This window comes from Euprymna scolopes, chromosome 18 (genome assembly GCF_053919585.1).
Source record: "Euprymna scolopes isolate OS-2025 chromosome 18, ASM5391958v1, whole genome shotgun sequence".
NCBI classification, from domain to species: Eukaryota; Metazoa; Mollusca; class Cephalopoda; order Sepiida; family Sepiolidae; genus Euprymna; species Euprymna scolopes.
Window position 1 is genome coordinate 43,069,598 of NC_136499.1, and position 22,489 is coordinate 43,092,086.

The 22,489-nt window shown below is 32.8% G+C and overlaps 1 protein-coding gene across 2 annotated transcripts in view; it reads left to right on the forward strand.

Moving 5' to 3' along the window:
* The window catches only part of LOC145297595 (conserved oligomeric Golgi complex subunit 7-like), a 93,242-nt gene that overhangs the window by 46,568 nt on the left and 24,185 nt on the right, over window positions 1-22,489 (forward strand). For both annotated transcript variants that reach the window (XM_080143653.1, XM_080143652.1), the window contains exons 12-18: window positions 876-1,040; window positions 4,989-5,043; window positions 7,935-8,068; window positions 9,994-10,068; window positions 11,370-11,435; window positions 12,544-12,691; window positions 18,446-18,566. In XM_080143653.1, the coding sequence (XP_079999779.1) occupies window positions 876-1,040; window positions 4,989-5,043; window positions 7,935-8,068; window positions 9,994-10,068; window positions 11,370-11,435; window positions 12,544-12,691; window positions 18,446-18,566 (764 nt within the window). The remainder of the gene's footprint in view (window positions 1-875; window positions 1,041-4,988; window positions 5,044-7,934; window positions 8,069-9,993; window positions 10,069-11,369; window positions 11,436-12,543; window positions 12,692-18,445; window positions 18,567-22,489) is intronic.

Genomic DNA, 22,489 nt, shown 5'->3' on the forward strand with positions numbered 1-22,489 from the left:
TTGATAATGTGGTGATGCCTATGTAAAAAAAAAAAAAAAAAAAAATGATTTGCATACCATCAGCTAGAGTTGAAACCAAAACATAGTTTCAATCATGAAACTGTTTTGGTTCTGAGCACAGAATTTTTTTGTTAAAAAGTAATGATTTTTTTTTTTTTATACTATTTTTTAAAATGACTGTAAGCTTCACCTATCATTGTATTCTCTCAAACAATGTTTATAATATTCATAGCTTATAGGTAGGATAAAAGTAAATTATAAAATTTGACTAATTTGCATATTGCGATTGTAGCCATCTTGAATATATTATGAGGTTGAGCAGTTGTTCATGGAAAATTGTCATTTTCTTATGCACAGATTAGTCAATTGCTGAATTTGTTGTGTATATTTGTTTCGCTGTGGCTTACATTGTAAATGTTGCAATATTTTGGAACACTAATGGGGTATGATCCCACACAGTCGGACGATTCTATTTATAAACGATGCTGCTAAGAACTGACGAATCAAATTAATTCACGTTCTGCTACCAACCAATCAGAAACCAGAATTGCTTCATAAATATTAAACCTTTTCTGGAGCAATTTCACATGTTCTTTTCCCGGGTTTCGACACTGTAAGAATATTTTGTTCTGTGGAACTGTCTACTACAAACAAGTCACCTCCCAGGACTTGTGTGTAACAGCGAACCATCTGAAACTGTTCTGAAACTCAAAATGGCTTACACTTCTAGAGTAAATAAGATCAATTTTGCATTTAGTATCATATAGAATTGTTGCTATTTTGCGACAGTTGCGTTAAGAACTTAAATCTAAATTCAATTTTTTTATTTATTCATTTATTTTTTATTTATTCATTTATTTTTTATTTTTTTCCAGATAAAATGGTGCAACAATGTTTTCAAGGATCCTATTCCAATTCTGTGTAACCTTTACGTTGATGTTATTGATGATTTGGACCCAAGTTTAAGCCAATGTGTCGCCACCTACATTGCACAGCAGGGCACAGATGTGACACTCATTTCACTAATAAGTCTTAAACAGGTTCAGAGTTTCTTTCTCATTTTCCAATTTATCTATAATTCCTTCTTTTTTTATTTATTTATTTTTTTTTTAATATAAAACCCAGAAATGCTCTTTGTAACTTCTATACATAACCCCTTAACGTGTGAATTAGTTAAACTGAATATGATGATGATGAATAAATTAAAAAAACAACTGGTTCTTGTCCAGAATTCTCCTCTATATTAAGAAATAAAGAAAAATATGTATTATGTACATATATATCCATGACTTAACAAAAATATCATTTCTAGAATTGCATAAATTGATCAAGTAGTTTTACGTTTATAAACCACTTATCAAGGTCGAGAGGCCACTTGAGGATAAGGGTTAATGGGTATATATTAGTCATTGTGATTTTACTATAGTAAACATTAGTGGGAGTTTTGTAACTTGGATTACTTAGGGGGATGGTTTAATAAGAACTTGTTCACATTGCACTTGAAGACAATCAGATTGTAGTCAGCTGGAAAGCAGGCAAACGGAATAGAGTTCCACAGGCGAGCAGTTCTAAGAAAGAAGCCCTGTTCATGGAATCTACGTTTAGGTGTAGGCACAGATAAAGAGTGTGGGAAATTGTTGATAGTGGTTTTGGCTAGACGAGTGTTTTTCATGAAAGCCTGGCGAGGGGGGAACCATAGATTGAAGTTCAGATGAGCACCTGCCATGAAAATAACGATAAAGCAGGGACAGGCTCGCTACGTCTCTTCTGTGGAAAAGAGGTTGCAGGGAAGAGAAAAGGGCATCCCCCCACTAAGCTACGAAGTCTATTTTGAACTCTGTAAAGACAGGATAAGCTGCTTCTAGTGGCTCCTGCCCAGATGTGGCAACAGTACTCCATCGTTGACCAAACATGGCTTTTATATTGGTAGAGAATTGCATCAGGAGTGAGATATCTACTGGAGCGGTAGAAGAATCTCACCATTTTTCCAGCGACTTTGGCAATGGATTTGATATATGTGTTCCATTTCAGATAGGGAGTAAAGGTCAAGGCCAAAAGCTTGTCAAAACATGAAGCCTTCCCAAGATGAGAGCCATTCATTTCGATTGATGGCAGTTAGGCAACAGAGCGTTGATGATGTAAAGATAGAAGCTTGGTTTTAGATGCATTAAAAGTAACCAACCACTTTTTTCCCCATTGTACCACGTGCTCAAGATCAGAGGAGAGAGAGAGAGAACTTGGTCGTTTACGGTCTTCGAAGTGCTACCATGGATGGTAGTGTCGTCAGCATAAATGTCTACGAATGATCTAAGGATGTGGTTTGGAAGATCATTGATGTAGATCAGGAAGATCATAAAATTTTATTTTCTTATGGAAAAATAAACCTATTTGCTTAATTTACGTGATTTTTGAAATATGATGTTTTCGTTTCATCATGGGTATGCAAATCATACAGATTTTTTGGCACTTATTCAAATTGGCACTTATGGCAGCAATTAAAATTAAAGAAAATACAGAAATGTTTGTATGATGTACGTACCAGTCACGGAATGAAATGATATATCCCAAAAATCAGATTATTTGATCAAGCATTATTTTTTTTTTTTTTTTTTTTAATTCAAGAAATCAAATTTTACTCTGTGTCGATGAGGGGGGGTGGAGGATAGCGAAAATGAATCGGTGGACAAAAGCAGACAACTGACTTTCATTTCAACAATAATTTATCATCATTAAAAGTTTCAACCTTCAGTTATTGGTAAAAAATGGCAAATTTGTTTTTCATAAACAAAAAAAAAAAAAAATACTTGTTCCATTTTTCTGATTTTTAGAATATACCATCTTCATTCCATGACAAATAGGTGCACGATAAGTTTTTCTTCATTTTTGTTTATCATAAGTGCCAATCTGAATAAGCACCCATCTTTTTTTTTTTTTTCGTTTTACATACATCGAGAACATTGCCATAGCTGCTGCGAGGAAGCTAGGCTCTCTTTACTCTGTTCGAAAGTTACTTATGCTTGAAAGTATCCTGTACCTCTACAAGTCCACAATTTGCCCATGCATGGAATATTGCTGTCACATTTGGGCTAGTGCATCTGCTACTAGTCTCTCCCTCCTGAACAGGGTTCAAAAGAGTGTCACCAACCTAATAGGTCCCGAACTGTCAGCTTCTCTCCTATCGACGAAATGTTGCATCCCTTTGCTTGTTTTACAAATGTTTTAATGGTAGATACTCAAACCAACTACAAACCCTTGTACCCCCTCAACGTAAATACCCCCGACAAACCCGACAAGCAGCGAAATCCCACCCCTATGCAGTAGAGATCCACAGATGCCAGAAAGCCTTTTACTCTAATAGTTTCTTCTCCAGAACTGCTACATTTTGGAATTTCCTTCTGAGTTCCTGCTTCCCCGACTGTACTGACATACAGAAATTTAAGTGTAATGTAAACAGACATCTTGCTGCTCAACTCCCTACATAGTATCCCTGCAATTATGTTTCAGATAGTATCCCCCTACATCAAAGTGGCATTGTTCCTTGCTTAGGATGAAAATGCAATAAAAAAAGAATTTAATTTTAAAAAAATTTAATATGGGGAGAATTCTGGACAAGCACCAAAATAACTACAACAAATAATTACTTTGTATTTCTGTAAGTGCTCCTGTAATAAGAAATATTAAAATAGAGTTTTAATGAAATAAAATATATTAAACTAGCATTTTTGACCCCTTAAAAACTTTTAACCAGCTAAAGACCCATAAAAGAACAATCCGTAAAAAGGGCAATCATTTGAAGCCCCTAGCGCTGCTTTGCGACTTTTCGTTTTGGAGGAGATAGTTTGAAAATCTTGAGATAGACAGACAGACAGATAGCCTTTTGTATATTAGATTAAAAGGTATTATATGAAGGGCATTCCAAAAGTAATGCCTCCTATTTTTATTCCGCGTGAATGTACCAGAGGAGATTGAAAATGGCATTATGATGACTGAACATATGCATTCATGACTTGAAAGTTTTATCTCTCTGTTGCAGATATTGAGGGTGTGATAGTGTAAGAAAACAGCCCCTATCCTTGAATTCCTGGCAAAAGTGTTTTGAGAATGGTGGTGACTATGTAGGAAAATAAATTCTGGTCGCTTGTTTTAATGGTACCACTCCCATATTTGTAGCTCTTCAACTTTTTGAATTAAAAAATAGGCTTTACTTTCAGAATGATCTCTGTATGACAAAATGCACTCTGGACGCCCATGCACAGCCATCATTCACCGCTGACAAAAATGCATTGAGAATTGTGATTATGTAGAAAAATAAATTCTGGAGTGCAAAAGGTTTCTTCTTTTAATGGTATCACTCCCATCTTTGTAGCTCTTCAACTTTTTGACATATAAAAATTAAAAATAAGTTTTATTTTTAGAACGATCCTTGTAGCATTAAAATAAGAATAATATTGGTTGAATTCCAGCTTTTATTGGCCTTTCAAAAGGTTAGCTAAAGGAAAAAATGAAATTCTACTTATTTCTGTGATCGGACCTAATTAAACTAGAAAAAATAATCTCTGCAAATTATTTTATTTTTCTTTTGAAAAAATTTTTTAAATTGTTACTTTAGCTTTTAAAAATGATGTTCCCTTATTTAGATTTAATGAAGAGTTAATATTAAGGATCACCCTCGAATAGCTATTAGAGTGATGAGTTTTATTTTTTTAGTTTTCTTTTGTTTTAGGGGCTGTCAAACTGTAACATACAGTGGAGGGGGGACGGGGCTAACCATGAGGTTTCTCCAACTCTCCTGAATAATAGCCTAGTTTAATAATTCCAAGCCCAAAGTAGCAAAGTGGCATATGGATATATTCCCCAATATCCTATTTGAGGGTTTTTTTCTCCTTCATTTTTGCACTGTTTTCTCTTTGTTCCTTCTTTCATTGTTATACATTTTAAATATTTGTCCTACAAATGAGATTACATTTTCCAAATATTTCCCCCTACAGGTTTCAGAACGGTTCTTAAAAAGTATTGATTCTGCTGTTGAAGCTTATATGTCAGGTATGGTTTGAATTTTATTTTTTAATTTATAAACTAATAAATTATCAATTAATAAATTATTTTTTTGGCACAATTATTTTATGCTAGTGTTGTGACATGTGCCATTTGAAGGTTAGTACTAGGGATGGGACGATTCCAATATTTTTCCCGATTCCGATACAATTACTGATTCCATACTAAATTCTCGATTCCGATACAATTACCAATTCTGATTCTTTATAAATCTCTAAATATTTTACTATAAAATTGTTATTTTGTCCCGATTACTGTAAAAACACATTTTAAATGTGCATGTATTTTTTCAAATGTAAAAACACACTTGTGATGGGGTGATCTAAAGATTTTAGTCTTACTAGAAGTTTAAATCAATAAATATTTATTATTTTATTATTACTTACAAGCAGTGGAAGATGTTTTATAAATACAAATCGGAAAATAGGCACAAATTTTCCCGATACCGATTCCGATACCCCAAAAAGTTCTGATTTTTCCGATTCTCAGTTCTAATTCCGATTAATCGTCCCAACACTAGTTAGTACTATACAGAAATCATGGATTTTTTTAGTACTTATTTTTGTTGAGATGTAAATATGACAGTTTAAAATAAAATAACAGAAGAACTAATGGATATACTTGCTTATCAGTCAAAAATATAAATGTACACCAGAAATTATGGAAAATTATCAAGTAGAATTAATTTACTATTCAGAGTCCATGAACTCTGAACAACATTTGTATCAAGCTAACTTGTCATGGATTATCTTCCTTCTTCTAATATAAAGTGGCCATGCAGTCTTGTGGTTCAGAGTTTGACTTTGAATAGTAAAATCTTTCATTTTTTTTATTAAAATTCTATTTCATAATTTCCCATAATTTTTGGTATACACTAATATTTTTCACTGATAAGTAAGTACATCCATAAGTTTTCATGTTATTTTTTTTTTTTCAACTGCATGTATGCATTTATGTATTAAATTAGTGGTGCTATTTATATGCCACACCCAGAACTTATTAAGTGATACATTATTGGAGATGCAGTTTTTAAGTAATACTCAGAAATTAACCAAATTTTGAAGAATACACTCTTCTAAATTATCAGGATATAATTAAAAAAGAATATTAATTCAACACTTCAGATACGATACCACTAATGTTTCTTTTATCTTATTTATGGCATAGTTAAAAATAATACCATTTCGAATAATATCTAGAAATGAAAAGTAAAATTTATTCAATAATTCAATATTTGACTACATATGAATTAGTGATGGGATCTGTTTTAAATTCCAGATTCCAATACAATTATTGATTCCAATTCTATAATCTCCTAAAAAAAATAAGAATACAGGGGGGGGGGGTCATCTATTTTTACTTTGTAAGTATAATTTTTTTTTGATAAATTTATTGTGAGATTTTCATCCTATATTTTTCACTTCTGACATTGTTTCCCCTATTGATACATTCAAGCAACTTTTACCTGTGCCATTTTACTGAGGTATTTTTTTCCGGCGCCATTTTTACTTAAATTTCTTACTATGATCTATAAATTTTAGTTTTACTGATGAATTTAAAATCAATAAATATTATTTTATCATTAGTACCATCAATAGAAAAAAATAAATAAATTAAAATTAAAAATCATTTTTGAATTACTTGTATTCATCGGACTATTGTTCTCATCTTGAGTCTTATTTGTGCAACATTTCAGTCAGATTGTCCTTCAACTGTCTTCAGGCATGTTGGTTGTTTATAAAAGAAAAGAGAAAAGGTACTGGCTCCGTAGATATTTTCGTATTCTATGAGTTAGTATCTATTTTATGGTTTTAGTTTCAAATTTATGGAAAAAAAATGGTTGACAAAAGGAGGCAACTCTAATAAAGATTTAAAAAGAAACACCTAGTACGAGTCCGAAAGTCTCATGGCAAAAAACTGTATATGAGATTTCATAAAAATGCAGAAATTATACAATGGTGAGACCAGTCACCCCTCAAAATGCAGAAATCAAAGGTAAGGCTAGAAGAACACTGTAAAGCCATGACATGGGGAGAGACCGAAAAATCGTTACTAGCTGATCACATATGGAAAGAAAAAGGAACACACTCCCTTTGTGGAACGAGGTCAAAATAATTGACAGAGATGCAAGATGGAGAATCGGATAACTCAAGGAGGCATCACATATGCTAAAAAAATTTTTTTAAAAAACTACTAAGCAAACTAAGACTAGATTTCCAAAACATTATTCATGACAGATTGCAAAATCTCTGCATTGCGATTTAACTCCCTTATTTCACTCCTGATGTTTACCTTCAATTCTTACAGGGTTTGGGGTTTGTTAACATAGACTCTTTCTTTGAGATATCCCCAGAAGAAAATTGTGTTGTGACTTGGGCTATCTCTTACATGAAAATGCTGTTAATAAGTTTTTGAGTCAAAACAATTGATCCCTGATTTTGGTAAAACAATTTCACAACTTGCATACGTTGTTCAATACTATACTTATCCATAATTAATTTCTAAAATATATGTAAAATATCTGAAATAGAAAAAAATAATCATTAATCGTAAAATGACAGATTTTCAACCTTTCAGTTACTTTTTGGACACCTTGTATGTATATATATATATATATATATATTAGTTAAAATCTATATACTTATTGTTAGTTATTTTTTATCTTGAATAGTATTTTTTTATTTTTTTAGCTCCTTACATGAAGTGGTTTGATGCCATATCTGGAGTGATTTTCATTAAAAAAATTTCAATAACAATCGGTTGGTTGAATATAAATTTGTCAAGACAAGCAGCATATTTTGAAATTGTTTTTTTTTTTATTAATGAAAATAAAAATAGCAAAAAAAATGTATATTTAATTTGAATTGTTTTGTTATCAGCTGGAAATCCTGAGCATGTAAGCAGCCTTGAAAAGCTACAGTTGATGATCTATGCAGTCTACCGTCCATATTTGGTCAAATATAAAACATTTGAGGAAGTGGCGCTGAGCAATGAACTCAATAATATAAAATTGGTGAGAACATGTCTTCCTTTTCGGTGCTCGTTAAGATAGTTGACAAATCAATTTCTTTAATATGTGATTTTAAGCAGAAAACAACAGTACTTACTTGTCATGTAAAAAATATTAATATATCCAAAAATTACAAAAATTCATTGAGTAGAAAATTATAGTTAAAAGTAATTTTTACAGAAAATAGCATTTTCCCGAGATGTGAACACCTTGAAGATTACAAATACAGGGGACATGCTTATGTCCCTTTTCGACACTTTAATGGTGACCAACATTTTAGCCTTATAGTGATAGACTTTTTTATTTTAATTTTTTTACTAAAAACACAATAGCTGTTGTTCTACTTGATGAATTTTCATAATTTTTGGATATATTACTATTTTCGACATGACAATTAAGTAGTTATTTTTGCTTAAAATCGCATATATAAAACATTGATCTGTTGACTCTATCTTAAGAAGCACCTCCTTTTCTTTTGCTTTTGCTTGCATGTAATTACTTTAAACTAAGTTGTAGGTTTTAACGTATATTTTACAAAAAGAAATCAAACAAATATATTTGAAGTTCCGCATGTTGTGGCTCTTATTTTTATTTTATTTTATTTTTTTTTTTTTTTGCCTCAAACAAATCATTAGAAATAGTTCCCTACAAGAAAAAAACCTCATGCCATAACTTCAAAACAAAAATCAGAAACTATATTTCAATCCAACACACACGTGTGTATGTGTGGCTACAATCATACAATCCTTTGGCCAAAATCAAAGTGTAGTATCTGTTCTTCAGATGCTGCACTTCCATTTCTTGTTTTCTTTCGGTGGAGGAGCAGTCCTTCACGACAGACAATTTTTATTTTTGTACCTTTTCTCCACGTTAAAAAACGACCCTGGTGTCTAACTCTGTCCCATGGGGAGGCATTGTAAATAGGTACAATCCTTTTCACTATAGACTCCACACACAGACACCCTTACGAGGGACATCTATTGTCTTTTGAAACTGGAGGAAACTTTGTATATATTGAAAAGAAAGAAGCATTATAGTTTTGTTTGGGGGATTTTTTTTTTTTTATTAATGTGTCACCATTTATCAAGGTTAAAAGCCACTCGTGGATAAGATGAATAGATTGTCAATTGAATGCCTATGAATATTTTGAAAATTGAAAATAAATAATGGAATGAATAAAATTTTATGACTTTTGAAGACTGTTTATTGGCATTAGATTTGAAGATAAACATATTGTATGCCTCATGAAAGCAGTCATGTGATAACGTGTTTTACTTATGGATGGGAAGTTTTTGAAAAACTCTGTGCATGGAAATTCTGTTTAATATTCAATGATTCCAAATTAGCTAAACTCTTTCCCTCTTTCTTCCTCCATCTCTCTCTCTCTCTCTCTCTCTCTCTTTATCTTTCTCCCTCCCCCTCCCCAACTTGCTCTCAATCCTTCAAAATTTGTTAACTCTCTCCCTCTTTCTTTCTCCATCTCTCTCTCCCTCTCTCTTTATCTATCTTCCCTCTCCTGCTCTAACTTGCTCTCAATCATTCAAAATTTGCTAAACTCTCTCCCTCTTCCTCTGTCTCTCTTTATCTTTCTTCCTCCCCCTCCCTCACTTGCTCTCAAAAATCAAATTCATAATTAACTTTAATAAACATGACTTTAATAAAAGAAATGCTTTACTTTTTTTTAACCAAATATTATAGAGTACAGTAAGCATTAGATTGTGTCAGCAGACATAATGTAAATTATATATAAACTCTCTGAGCCAAAAGATACTGCTGCTTCCTCTATTTACTGTAATGCTGAGAGTTGAAGCAAGACAACATATAATTTTATACAATATTGTAACACACAGAGATGAGTCAGTTTTTAAAAAATAAATCACTCCTGACCCCAGAATAATTTTATTAAATTTTAATAACTTATTTTTCAGGACCATGAAGAGGTTGTAGATTCAGTGGTATTAGTAGGAGAATCTGTCAACAAACTGTTCCATTGTGCGAAAAAGGTTTGCAGCAATAAAATTTTATTTCTTTTAAAACTTTCCATTAATCAAATATTTTGGTGCTTCTTCGTTATTGTAGGAAAATTCAAAATATTGAATTTCAAATAAAACCAATGTTATCTACTTAATTGTCATGTCACAGTAATAAACATATACAAAATTACGAAAAAACAATAAGGTAAAAAATTAATTATTAATGAAAATAGTTTTTGAAAACAATTAGCAAAAATTGAGTCTTGCTAAATAAAAGAAACGGGAGTTCAACTCATAATGAGGGATGTAAATATTTTCTGAAATCTTAGGCCAATTTAGTAAGACTTAATTTTTCATTAATAATTAATTTCTACTTTACCTGTTTTTGTAAATTTTGGATATGTTCATTACTGTGACATGTCAATTAAGTATTCACCATTTCAAATTTTGCTTTAATAAAAAAGAAATACCTGTACTTCTTGAAAATAAAGTATTTGACAAAGTTTAGAAATTGTGATCATTTTAAACAAAAAAGAAATGTTGTCCTATTTTTACATTTATTGATGGAAGGAAATAGCCATCAATTGATAATATTTAAAAATTGTATGTCATAAATTATTTGAATCTGTTTTTGAATATTACAGATAAGACATTTTCTCTCTATATCAGTTTTTAAATTTTAGAGTTAAATTCATTATCAGCATGATAGTCTATAGTATGTGAATAATCCGCTGATGAGAAGGAAAGTATTTCTTCGAAACTCCGTGGATTAAAGACTATCCACTTATTTTGTGCTTTCTTTTTAAAATTAAATATGTTTTTAATTCTTTTTCAAAGTGTTTTTTAACATGTTTTATTAACTACTTGTCCTTATATATATATATATATATATATATAGATATATATATATATATATGTTATCAAGTAAGATCTTTGACTTACTTGTTGTTTCATCAAATACTTTTGCATGCAAAATCCGATCCCGCATTTTGCTAATTCCTACCCTCTGATGAGAAGGAAAGTATTTCTTCGAAACTCCGCGGATTAAGGACTATCCACTTATCTAGTGTTTCCTTTTCAGATTAAATATGTTTTTAACTCTTTTTCAAAGTGTTTTTTTAACATGTTTTATTAACTGTTTGCTCATGTGTATATATATATATATATATATATATATATATATATATATATATATATATGAAAAGAGAGAGAAAGGTTAGACACTGTCAAAATGTAGTTATTCCTCTCCTTTTTGATGAATTCTCATGAGAACGTTTATAAAAAAACAAAACCTTAACTTTTTTTATTTAATTTTTTTTTTTTTTTTTCAGGCAAATGAAAGATGTGTTCAGTTGACTGATGGTTTTGGCTATTTATTCTTATTAGAAGCCCTTAAGGTATTTTATTTTATTTTATTTTATACAAAACCTTAGATTGATTATCAAGTTGATGTTTGTTCATAATTAATGTGTAATCCCTTTTTAAAATATGGATTTATTACAAGTTCTTTTTCTTTTCTTTTTTTTCAAAAATAATCTTAAAAGCTTCACAAGACTTAAAGTGCTGTATATTAAATAAAACTAATCTATACAAGGGTAATTTTGAAGTTATTATTTTGTTGTGTAAACGTGCTGTGCAGCATGCTTTATTTGGTGCAGATGAATGGAAGGGGTGCAGTTGTTGGATGTTTGGCCAAAGGAAAAGGAAGGCACAGAGAGCTGAAGATATCTCTGGCCAGAGTCAGACCACCTAAAAGATATTCTCTTTGTTTGAAAAGACAGCATGATTTGCTTTATACAAAAAAGAAACAAAAAAAACAGCTAGATGTTCTCTTCAATGGATGTCTCAAGCGAATGAATAGTGACCACTAATAAAAGGCCAGAGTTAGTCAAGGATGAAAAGATCCCAGGAGATTGTGGTCATAACCACCAGCCCCCCTTTGGAGAAGGAGTAGGAGATGAATATTGGACAGGGCAGTTGTTTTTCGTGAAAGCTGCCAAGCAATTAGTTTCCTTGAGAACTGTCTGCAGTTCAGGTAATGTGCCTCTCTAGACCTGTTGGATTCTAGGGATTCTGGGCTGAAGGATTGTGTCTAGAGGACTTGTGTGTTTCAGTCTAGCAAAACTTCTTGTTCTGCAAGTCTGCCATTCAACCTCAGTGGCACGAGTATCACTCGTAACCTCCAAGAAATAAACATTATTATTTGTTTATATTTGTTTTTAATTTGTGTGGAGAATTCCTTGTTGCTGACAATTTTGGCCCAACACAACAAATGGAATGATCATATCCAATGCAGTGAATGCACACAATGCATAGTCACAGTTCTTGTTGCTACAGTTTACACTTTTTTTTTGTTTAGTTAGATCTCAAGTTTGTCATGCCATCACTTAAAAACTGATATATCTTTAGCATCTGATACTTGTTAGCAGCAGCAGCAAAAAATTACATTTTAATAAACTGTTTAGTCATTTCTACTTTAATCTTTTTATTTTCTTGACTATTTAGACATTTTTTATGAGTTACTGCCGTGAGTTCAAGCGTGTCTTATGCAATGTGAGGGAGAAATGCCACCTTGGACGTCAGTATAACCAAGAGGTTGATAGAGAGGATTGGTCTCTTTTCCAACACTCCTTACGCATGATCCAGACATGTGGTGAGTATTTTATTACTTCATTTTGCTTCACTATTAATGGTTCTACCAGATCAGGTTGCTTGAATATACTGACTTCCTAACCTAAAAGTCACCAAACCATGATGTTATTGTTTTTTTTTTCTTTCCCCTTTTCAAAACTCAATTATGTTCTATAAAGTCAAAATAAAAGCAATTTTCCTGTACAAAATAACCAAATTAAACTTGACAAATAAATACTTAATGATATAAAGACTTTGAAGCATGAACTTTTTTCAAAATTACTGGATTTGGCATTAAATAACCCAAAAAGGATTGATATGATGTGAAATAACAAAATCAAACATTATGTATAAATATTTTGATATGTATATATATATATATATATATACACACACACACACACACACACACATATATATATATATACTAGCAAAAGTACCCGTCATTGACTGGGTTCAAAAACAGCCTACAGAAAATGGACTCTGATTTATGAAAGTATGATAGGTTATGAAAAGGAAGGGTTGTAAAGAGATAGCTTCGAATTTGGGGGTATCAAAACCAAAGCAAAATATGATGAAAGTAAAAATAAAATAGATAAACCCCATAATTTATTATACTATACTTGTTCACACTGAAACACTTATCACAATATTCTGTGAATCTATATTAAAAAACCTTGTTAAACTTTGTGATATATTTCCATTCTATGGAGGTCAGGTGCGAACGAACACCCCATAATTTTATTATACCATATTTCTTCAAACTGAAACATAATTATTAAAGTATACTTACGCAGATAGATATGAAAAGTCTTTATTAAAGTTTGTGCCTATTTCTATTCTATGGAGGCCAGGCACGAATGCAGACCATCCCTATTTAAGTTAAAACATACTTATCAAAGTATTATTATGTACATCTATATCAAAAACACTTGTAAACGTTTTTTTTATTTTTTTTTTTATTTCCATACTTTGTGGACCAGGCACGTACGCAGCCCCCCACAATTTTAATGAATCATCATTATACCAGATCAAACATACCCATTCCTGTGTCTCGATACATCTTCTATCATTATATGTGATCAGTTTTCTATAATAGTCAACCATATAGGAGCCTATTCATGACCAGACACACATACAGACGTTCAGCTTTATATTATATATATATATATATATATATATATATACACACACAGAAAGAGAGAGAACTTGAAGCATAAAACCTTCTTTCACAAATTACTGGATTTGGCATTAAATAACCCAAAAGGGTTGATATGCCGTAAAACAAAAAGCAACCAAATTGTTTCGCAATTATTAGTTTGAAAATGCTAATCCTTAAAACACCTTTCTTCTCTAGTGTTCTTTTTTTTCTTTCTTTTTTTTTGGGGGGGGGGGGGCTTGTCCTCCATGGCAACCACAGGAATGATCAAGCAGCCAAAAATGCATTAGAACTGAGCCGATGTATGAATAAAGTATCAAACAGATTTGAAGCACAAATAACGAAACAAATATTTATGTGTTCATCTTTCTAAAAGTCCTGTTTTGATAATTTCATTTGGTTTTTAACATTTATAATTTGATACTTTTCCTATGAACATCACTTACAGTTTCTATTTTATGAGGACATGCTAATTTTAAGATTTCATAATTAGTATTTATGTTTGTATATTTTTGTTTCCATATATTTAGATTAAAAGATACTATTTTGATATGTTACATTTTTTAATGCAACCATATGATAGCTATATCTTACCTTGATTATGTGACGAATGCAGAGAGAGGGGAACCTAGTTACATACTTATTCTCTAGAGTGAATAAGATATAAAAAAAAACAAATATTATTGAATAGCACAAAATGTTTTTGTTTGGTAAGTTATTTTCTGGATCATTTTGATATTAACATTGTGTATTTTTGTTGAATTATCTTTTATTCCGTCTTTTTTCTACTTTGTGAGTACGTTTAATACGCTCAATTGTTATCAGGCAGAGTATTCATTTTGCTTATTCGTGTCTGCTGGATTCGAACTGTGTGGCTTCTTTTTTTGTTTTTTATAGTTTTTTAAAAATATGTATAGATAAAGAAAAAAACTACAAAAACTGCAGCACAGTTAAAACCCAGCAGACATGAATAAGCCAGATAGATATCCAACCTGGTGACAATTGAGTGAGTCAATCGGAAGTACTCATAAAATGATGGAACAAAAATACTTATGATGTCTACATATGAAAATTTGGCAGAAATACATAATAAATTATATAAAAAATCAATAAATAAATCAATAAATTATATAAAAAAAATTAATCAAACAAAAACATTCCATGCTATTCAAATGATGTTTGTCTAAAATAAAATATGCTGCCTAAATACACACATACAAATATACCCGGTAAACCAAGTGCAAGAGAGATTCAAACAATTGCACTTAAAAGGACGGTGAGAATCTCAAAAAAGATCTTTCGGTTGGAATATATGAGATAGTGGGTGAATGTCTGGCATCCAGTATGATGCCCTGTTTTCACGTTTGAACAAACTGATAAGAAAATTGAAAAAAGATATATATGAAAAAGACAAAAGGAAAAACAACCAAACACAGGAAGAAATCATCAAAAGGTTTTTAATTTTCCTTTTTATTATTTTCTGTATCCTGTCGTCACAGCATCTCATTTTAGAATTTTTATTCTTTTTCTCACACACACACACATATATATATAACTCGAGGACAAATATTTACGCTACTGATTCATGATCCGATGGTGAGAGCTGCCGTTAATGTGACGGTTGTAGGTTCAATCCATGGCTGGGGAAAGGTGTATGTCTAGCTGCACTGATGAGTTGTGATACAACAAAACAGTACTGTATGTGGATAGTTATATATATATATATATATATATATATATATATATATATATATATATATATATTGAGACCTTAATTAAGACCTAATTGAGACCTTAATTAACCATGCTCTAGTCCAGCACCTTACAGATGCTAAACTTCTGACCGACCATCAATATGGATTTAGACAAGCCCGTTCCACGGCAGACATCCTCACTGTAATCTCTGAACGCATATACCATTCACTGGACAAAGCGGGAGAGGGCAGAGCGGTAGCTCTAGATATATCTAAGGCTTTTGACAGGGTATGGCATGAGGGTCTCCTCAGAAAGATTAGATCTTACGGTATCACTGGTAGAATACTTAACATAATTAAATCCTTCTTAGATAAGAGAAAAATCCAGGTTGTCCTCGACGGTCGTACATCTAAACAATATGATATAAATGCGGGAGTGCCCCAGGGATCTATCCTTGGACCTCTGCTGTTCCTGATATTCATAAATGACCTCCCCGACAAAATTGCCTCTGAGATGGGTATATATGCTGATGACACCACACTCTATAGCAGGCACGACAGGAAAACAAACGAACATATATCTAAAGTAATGGCAGAAACACTAGAGGATGACCTCCAATCAGTAGTGGAATGGGGACAAAAATGGATGGTAACGTTCAATGCCACCAAGACAAAACTGGTTTCATTCAATAATTACAAGAAACCTTCTCTACCACCTATAACAATGGCCAACGACTCTTTATCTGAGAGTACATCTCTCAAGCTCCTTGGCCTAACGTTCACAGGAAACATGAGTTGGAACAATTACATCGAGGGCATTGCCAGGGCCGCTGCAAGGAAGGTGGGCTCTCTCTACCGTGCTAGAAAACTTCTAACACCCGAAAGTATCCTGTACCTCTATAAGGCCACTATTCACCCATGTATGGAGTATTGCTGTCATATTTGGGCCGGTGCATCGGCTACTAGTCTCTCGCTCCTTGACAGGGTTCAAAAGAGAGTCGCAAATCTGATAGGCCCTAAACTGGCATCTAAACTTCAGCCTCTGTCCCATCGTCGAAACGTTGCATCCCTCGGCCTGTTCTACAAGTATTATACTGGTGAATGCTCTGAAGAACTGCAAGCACTTGTGCCCCCACGACGTGAACACCCTCGACAGACCCGACAAGCTGCAAAATCCCACCCCCACACTGTAGAGATCCCTAGATGTAAAAGATCTTTCTACTCCAGTAGTTTCTTCCCCAGAAGTGCTAGACTTTGGAATTCCATTCCAGGTCACTGCTTCCCCAACTGTACTGACATGCATAAGTTCAAGTGCAACGTGAACCAACATCTCGCTGCCCTAATCCCTACATAGTACCCCAGTAGATGTTTCCCCTGATAGTAGCCCCCTACACCAAAGTGGCAATGTGCCTTGTTTGGGGTGAAAATGTAATAAAAAAAAAAAATATATATATATATATATATATATATATATATATATATATATATATACTAGCATGGGTGCCCGGCGTTGCCCGGGTGTTTAGAGGTGTATGCTGAGCAAAAAAAAAAAGGGGGTAATTTTTTAAACTTTGACCCCTATTATGACCCCTGAAAATTTATTGTTTTGGCCTCAAATCAAGTTATTACATTAGATCCATGTCCACGGAACCTATATCTAAAATTTCAAGGGTGTAGACCCAAAATTGTCGGAGGAGTTTGGTAGAGTTCTTAAAGGTCAAATCGTTGAAATTTGACCCCTTAACAGCCAAATTTCTGGCTGACACCCGTCACATCGATTTTCCCAAATCTCAGTACCCGGTATTTCAAATTTCAAGTCTATAGACTAAAAATTGACAGAGTTATTGCGTAGGGAAATGTACACAGACAGACAGACACACAGACAGACAGACACGTTCACTTTTATAGATATATAGATATATATATATATTAACATTTTAGAGAATCTATGAATTAATTAATATTTCAACATTTTTTTCATCAGGATTCCAAGTTAAACTCAGTCAGATAATTAAAAAAATGTTTCACTTGGCGGCCTGACAAAACATGAAGATGTTAAAACCTTGATCGATTAGCATACTCTTTACAATGTTTATGATTTTATTTATATAAAAGCGTTACACAGATATTGAGCACTTTTGAAGAAATATTAGTTTTTAGTTCATGTTAACAATATACCTGAACTTAGTCAGTTATATAAGAGTCCAGCTACAAAGGTTTTTTTTTTGTATCTTTTGAACTTGCGGTTTATGTTATTGTATTATTTCCTGACATAATGGTTATTTTGTAAGCTTTTGCGTTTGTTATAAATCCAAGGAAGATTAATTTCATTTTATGTATAATTTCAGTGCTACACAAACTAGAAACGGAAACAAGTACAATGGTCATTATTACGTTGTTATTATTTCAGTATTGATATAAACTATTTTCCGTTTTGTTCCAACGTCTATTAAATAAATCTCAAACATCTGTTTGTTTGTCCGTATGTCCACTAAAAACTTTTCTGATCTGCATGGTACACTCATGAATGCAGCATCATTAGAGTGATCTCTCAGACAAAGAATATTGAAGAATTGGAAAAAAATCGTACATTATTTTAAAATTATTTAGAAATATCATTTTGTTTTGAAGGAGGGGATCAGATAAAAACCTGGCTTTCGATGCAATTTGCAAACCGCACGTGCTCAAATCATCAATACGTTCTTGTGAGCACATCAATAAGAGTGTTTGGTTACTAACTTATGCGAATTTGTTCCTGGCACTCGTCATTTTTTGCTTTCAGTTTCGCTTCTGGCTGATGACACCAGAGTCCATCCCCCCCCCCTACACAATTGTCACAATTTTTTTTTATGACCGGACAACTCAATTATAAAAGCAAGATATTTTTAAAAAATGTTTTTTTTTTCTTTGTTTTTCAAATTAGGTGAATTAATCATGCAAACTGAAGAGTTGGATGAACAACTGATCACGAATATCATCAATTGTTTAGGCAAATATTTACAATCATCTCAACATTCTCCTCTCAAAGAAACCCAAGAAAAAAAGTAAGTTTTCTTGTTTTTCCAACAATGTTGATTTCTAAGTCACTAACAGTCATACTGTGCTCAATCCTGGAAAAAAAAAATCCTGGTGTTAGCAGATCAGGCTGTCTGAAGATATCAGCTGCCTAACTTAAATGCACCAAACGTTGATGTTATTGTTTTTTTTCCATTCTTTTTGAAAAACTCCAGCATCTCCTGCTAAGACAAAAACAAAAGAAAATTTTCTTCTACAAAAAATCAAACTAAACCCCACAAATAAATATTTGAAGGTATAAAAAACTTGAAGTCTTTTTTCCAAACTACTAAATTCAGCATTAAATAATCCAAATGGGTTGATATACCATAAAATAAAACAATCAAACCAAGCTCCATGAATAAATAAATATTTAAAAAATATAATGAACTTAAAACATAGAAACTTATTCTAAAATTACTGGATTTGGCCTGAAAAGGGATTGATGTGCCGTAAAACAAACCAACCAAACTAAACTTCATCTATACATATTTGAAGATACAAAAAATTTGAAGCCTAAAACCTTTTGCCAAAATTAATGTATTCAGCGTTGACGATACTACCATTTATTCCGACATATGAGGTCCACTACAACAACTAAGTTGTTCAGAAATTCACACAGATGATTTGTTTATAATGGTGAAGACGTTGTGCAGAACCAAGCACATTTTTTGGTACAATTGCTAATTTCAGTCAGTTCAATGGCTGCCACAAGACAGAGCAGACAGTAGACCTTAGGTTTTTACATTAGTTTTTCCTTCTCTTAAATGCATGTTTTAACAAAGACTGAGAGTACATCTTTCTCAGTGAATTAAACATGTCCTCAGAAACCAACCTGGAAGTTTCTATGTCCCCGGTGCAGTACATACAGTGGCTAGCATTCCCAAATGTTCACCCATTTTATACTGGTCAGGCTCATCATTGCTTAACTTTAGTAATCTGACAAGAACCGGTGTGTCAATATGATTATGTTGTATATAGCATTAAATAACCTGAAAAGGGTTGATGTGCCGTAAAATAAAACAAAGTTAAATCTAAGGAAAAATAGGTGCGTAAAGAAAAGTGACTAATTCCACATTACTTTTTAATTAAAAGCAAACACAGTAGAACCCAAGGATATAGTGGCCCTAGGACACGTTTTTTTTTTTTTTTTTTCAGGTTATGATGTGGAATACAATGTTTTTCTGGACTCTGGTTATGTTATTTATAATATTATTTGATTATATACAGTTGCATTATATACTGTACTGTATTTTGTTACTAATTTTTAATGCCGTATCCCGGGTTCTACTGTATTTATATGTAATGTTGTAATAGACTATCATATACGCCCTTTCTTCCTTTGGAGACTGACTAATACAGAACTATGTATAGTGAACATCGCATTACTTAGCAGTCATGCTTTGGAGATTAGTTATGTCTGTTTATTATTGTGCTCTCTCTTGCAATGAATATTTCTTTCTTCATTCTACTATCTTGTTGGTTGTTCCTATCACTCGAGTAACAACTATACTCACAGGATTAGTGAATATCTCAATGCGGGCTTCATTTCTACGGCAATTGCTCTTGAAATATCAAAGGCTTTCAATAGGGTGTGGCATAAAGGCTTGCTACACAAGATCTCCAGCTACGGAATAGCTGGAAATGTCTTCTCAATTATTAAATCATTCCTCTCTGATAGGTTAGTTTATAAGAGTAGTGGTTGATGGACAGAAATCAGAAGCTCAAAGTATTAATGCCAGCATCCCTCAGAGTTCCAATTCTCTTCTTGATTTGCATCAATGATCTCCCAAATCACATTCTTAGATCATTTGTAGACATTTATGCTGATGACTACCATCTATGACAACAGACGAGAAATGGCCAAGATCTCTCTGATTCTCTCTCCTCTGATCTTGAGCACGTGGTGCAAAGGAGAAAAGGGTGGCTTGTTGATTTTAATGCATCTAAAACCAAACTTCTATCATTCCATTGTCAACACTCTGACCCACATCTGGCTCCTATTGAAATGAATGACTCTCATCTTTAGGACACTCCATGTTTAAACAAACTTCTGGTACTGACTTTCACTCCTGATCTGAAATGGAGCACATACATCAATTCCGGTCACTGGAAAATGGTTGGAATATATTACCACTCCAGTAAATATTTCACTGCAGAAGCAATTCTCTATCTGTATAAGAGCCAAGTATGTCCTAGGATTGAATACTGTTGCCACATCTGAGCAGGAGCTGCTAAAAGTCCTATCCTGCCTTGACAGAGTTCAAAACAGACTTCATAATCTAGAACACAATGCCTTTTTCTCTTTTCTGCAACCTTTTTTCCACAGAAGAGATGTTGTGAGCCTGTCCCTGCTCTATCACTATTTTCATGGCAAATGTTCGACTGAGCTCCAATCTATGGTCCCCTCTCGCCAATCCTCCACAAAAAATACTTGTCTAGCCAAAATCACTATCAAAAAAGTCTCCCACTTTCTATCGTTGCCTAAACCTAAACATTGATTCCATGAACAAAGCTTCTTCTCTAGAACTGTCTGCTTGTGGAACTCTGTTCTGAATTTTATATTATATATATTTTTTCATTTGGTATGGACCCGGCCATGGAAGATCAGATAATAAATAAACCTGAATTTATAAGACTAAAAAATCCAACCTTGATCACCCTTTGGGGCCTGTGGCGCAGTGGATAGAGACGTTAAATCTCTACGGTTCCAGGTGAGAATTGTTTGAAGATAGCAGTTTCAATCCAACCTGAAGCCAGCCAGAGGCTTACTTGGCCAAAACAACTATGGAAGGCAGTAATTTCTGTGGATGCAGTTAGGAGATTCTGAGTTCCTAACCCATCACGGTTACCACCTGACGAAGGCCAGAGGAATAGTTGGCCAAAACATTGTGAAACAACAACTAAAAAGATTAGAATAATAGTCCGCAATAAATAAAAATTAATTTCAAGACTCGCATATAAGTTTAATCACCTCGTGTACATCTACACATGCACTAACAAAACAAACCAACACACAATGCGATGTTGCGATATACTCACATACACATATTCACACTAACAAATATATAGACATACACATTTTTAGTCCTCATGTCAGCTTATTCACTGAACATTTTTCTACTAAGACACTAGTTTGCATAAACTTTCTCAAATGAACATTTCTGATTTAAAAAGGACTTTTATTTTTTGTAAACTTATAGTTATATACCTTTTGATTAAATTTTAACTACTCTTACCCAGCATAGTTTACTACAGAAAAATCGAAAATTTTCTAACATTACAACAGCCTTAAAAAATATCTGCAAAGAAGGAATAACAAATAATAATCTCTATATAAATAAAATGAACTCATTTTTTCCCGTCTGATTTTGACATTAATAGGATTAAAAATCAAGATATTTCATGCAAATATAATATGCACAAACGGCAGAACAATATCTGAGGTGTGTTATAGGCTTATTATTTCTCAAATTCCTCGATAATCTTAGATTTCTATACTTTTTCTGCTGAGAAGTCACGGCCAAAATCGGTTAAGATCAATGGAAGTGGTAAAATATTTTCTCTCTAATAAATTCCTCCTCCCCCTGCCACCACTTAACACCGTTTGGGGATCGTTCACAAGGAACAGTTGAGAAGAGAACACCGGTTTGGCTTCGTAGTTCTTTCATGTGAAGTTATTTAAAATCACTAAACTAAGCTGCAGTGCTCTGTGGCGTAGTGGTTAGCGTGCTGGACAATTCACATTATATTTTCACGTTCGCGCCGACCTACCGTAGTCGTTTTTTTTTTTTTTTTTTTTTTTTTTTTCCTAAACAACTGGAATGGATTTTTCTTGGTGGCCGAACTGTTAACGTTGCAGATGTTTTTTTTTTTGTTTTTTTCACACTTTATTTTCCTACTTTTACTCATG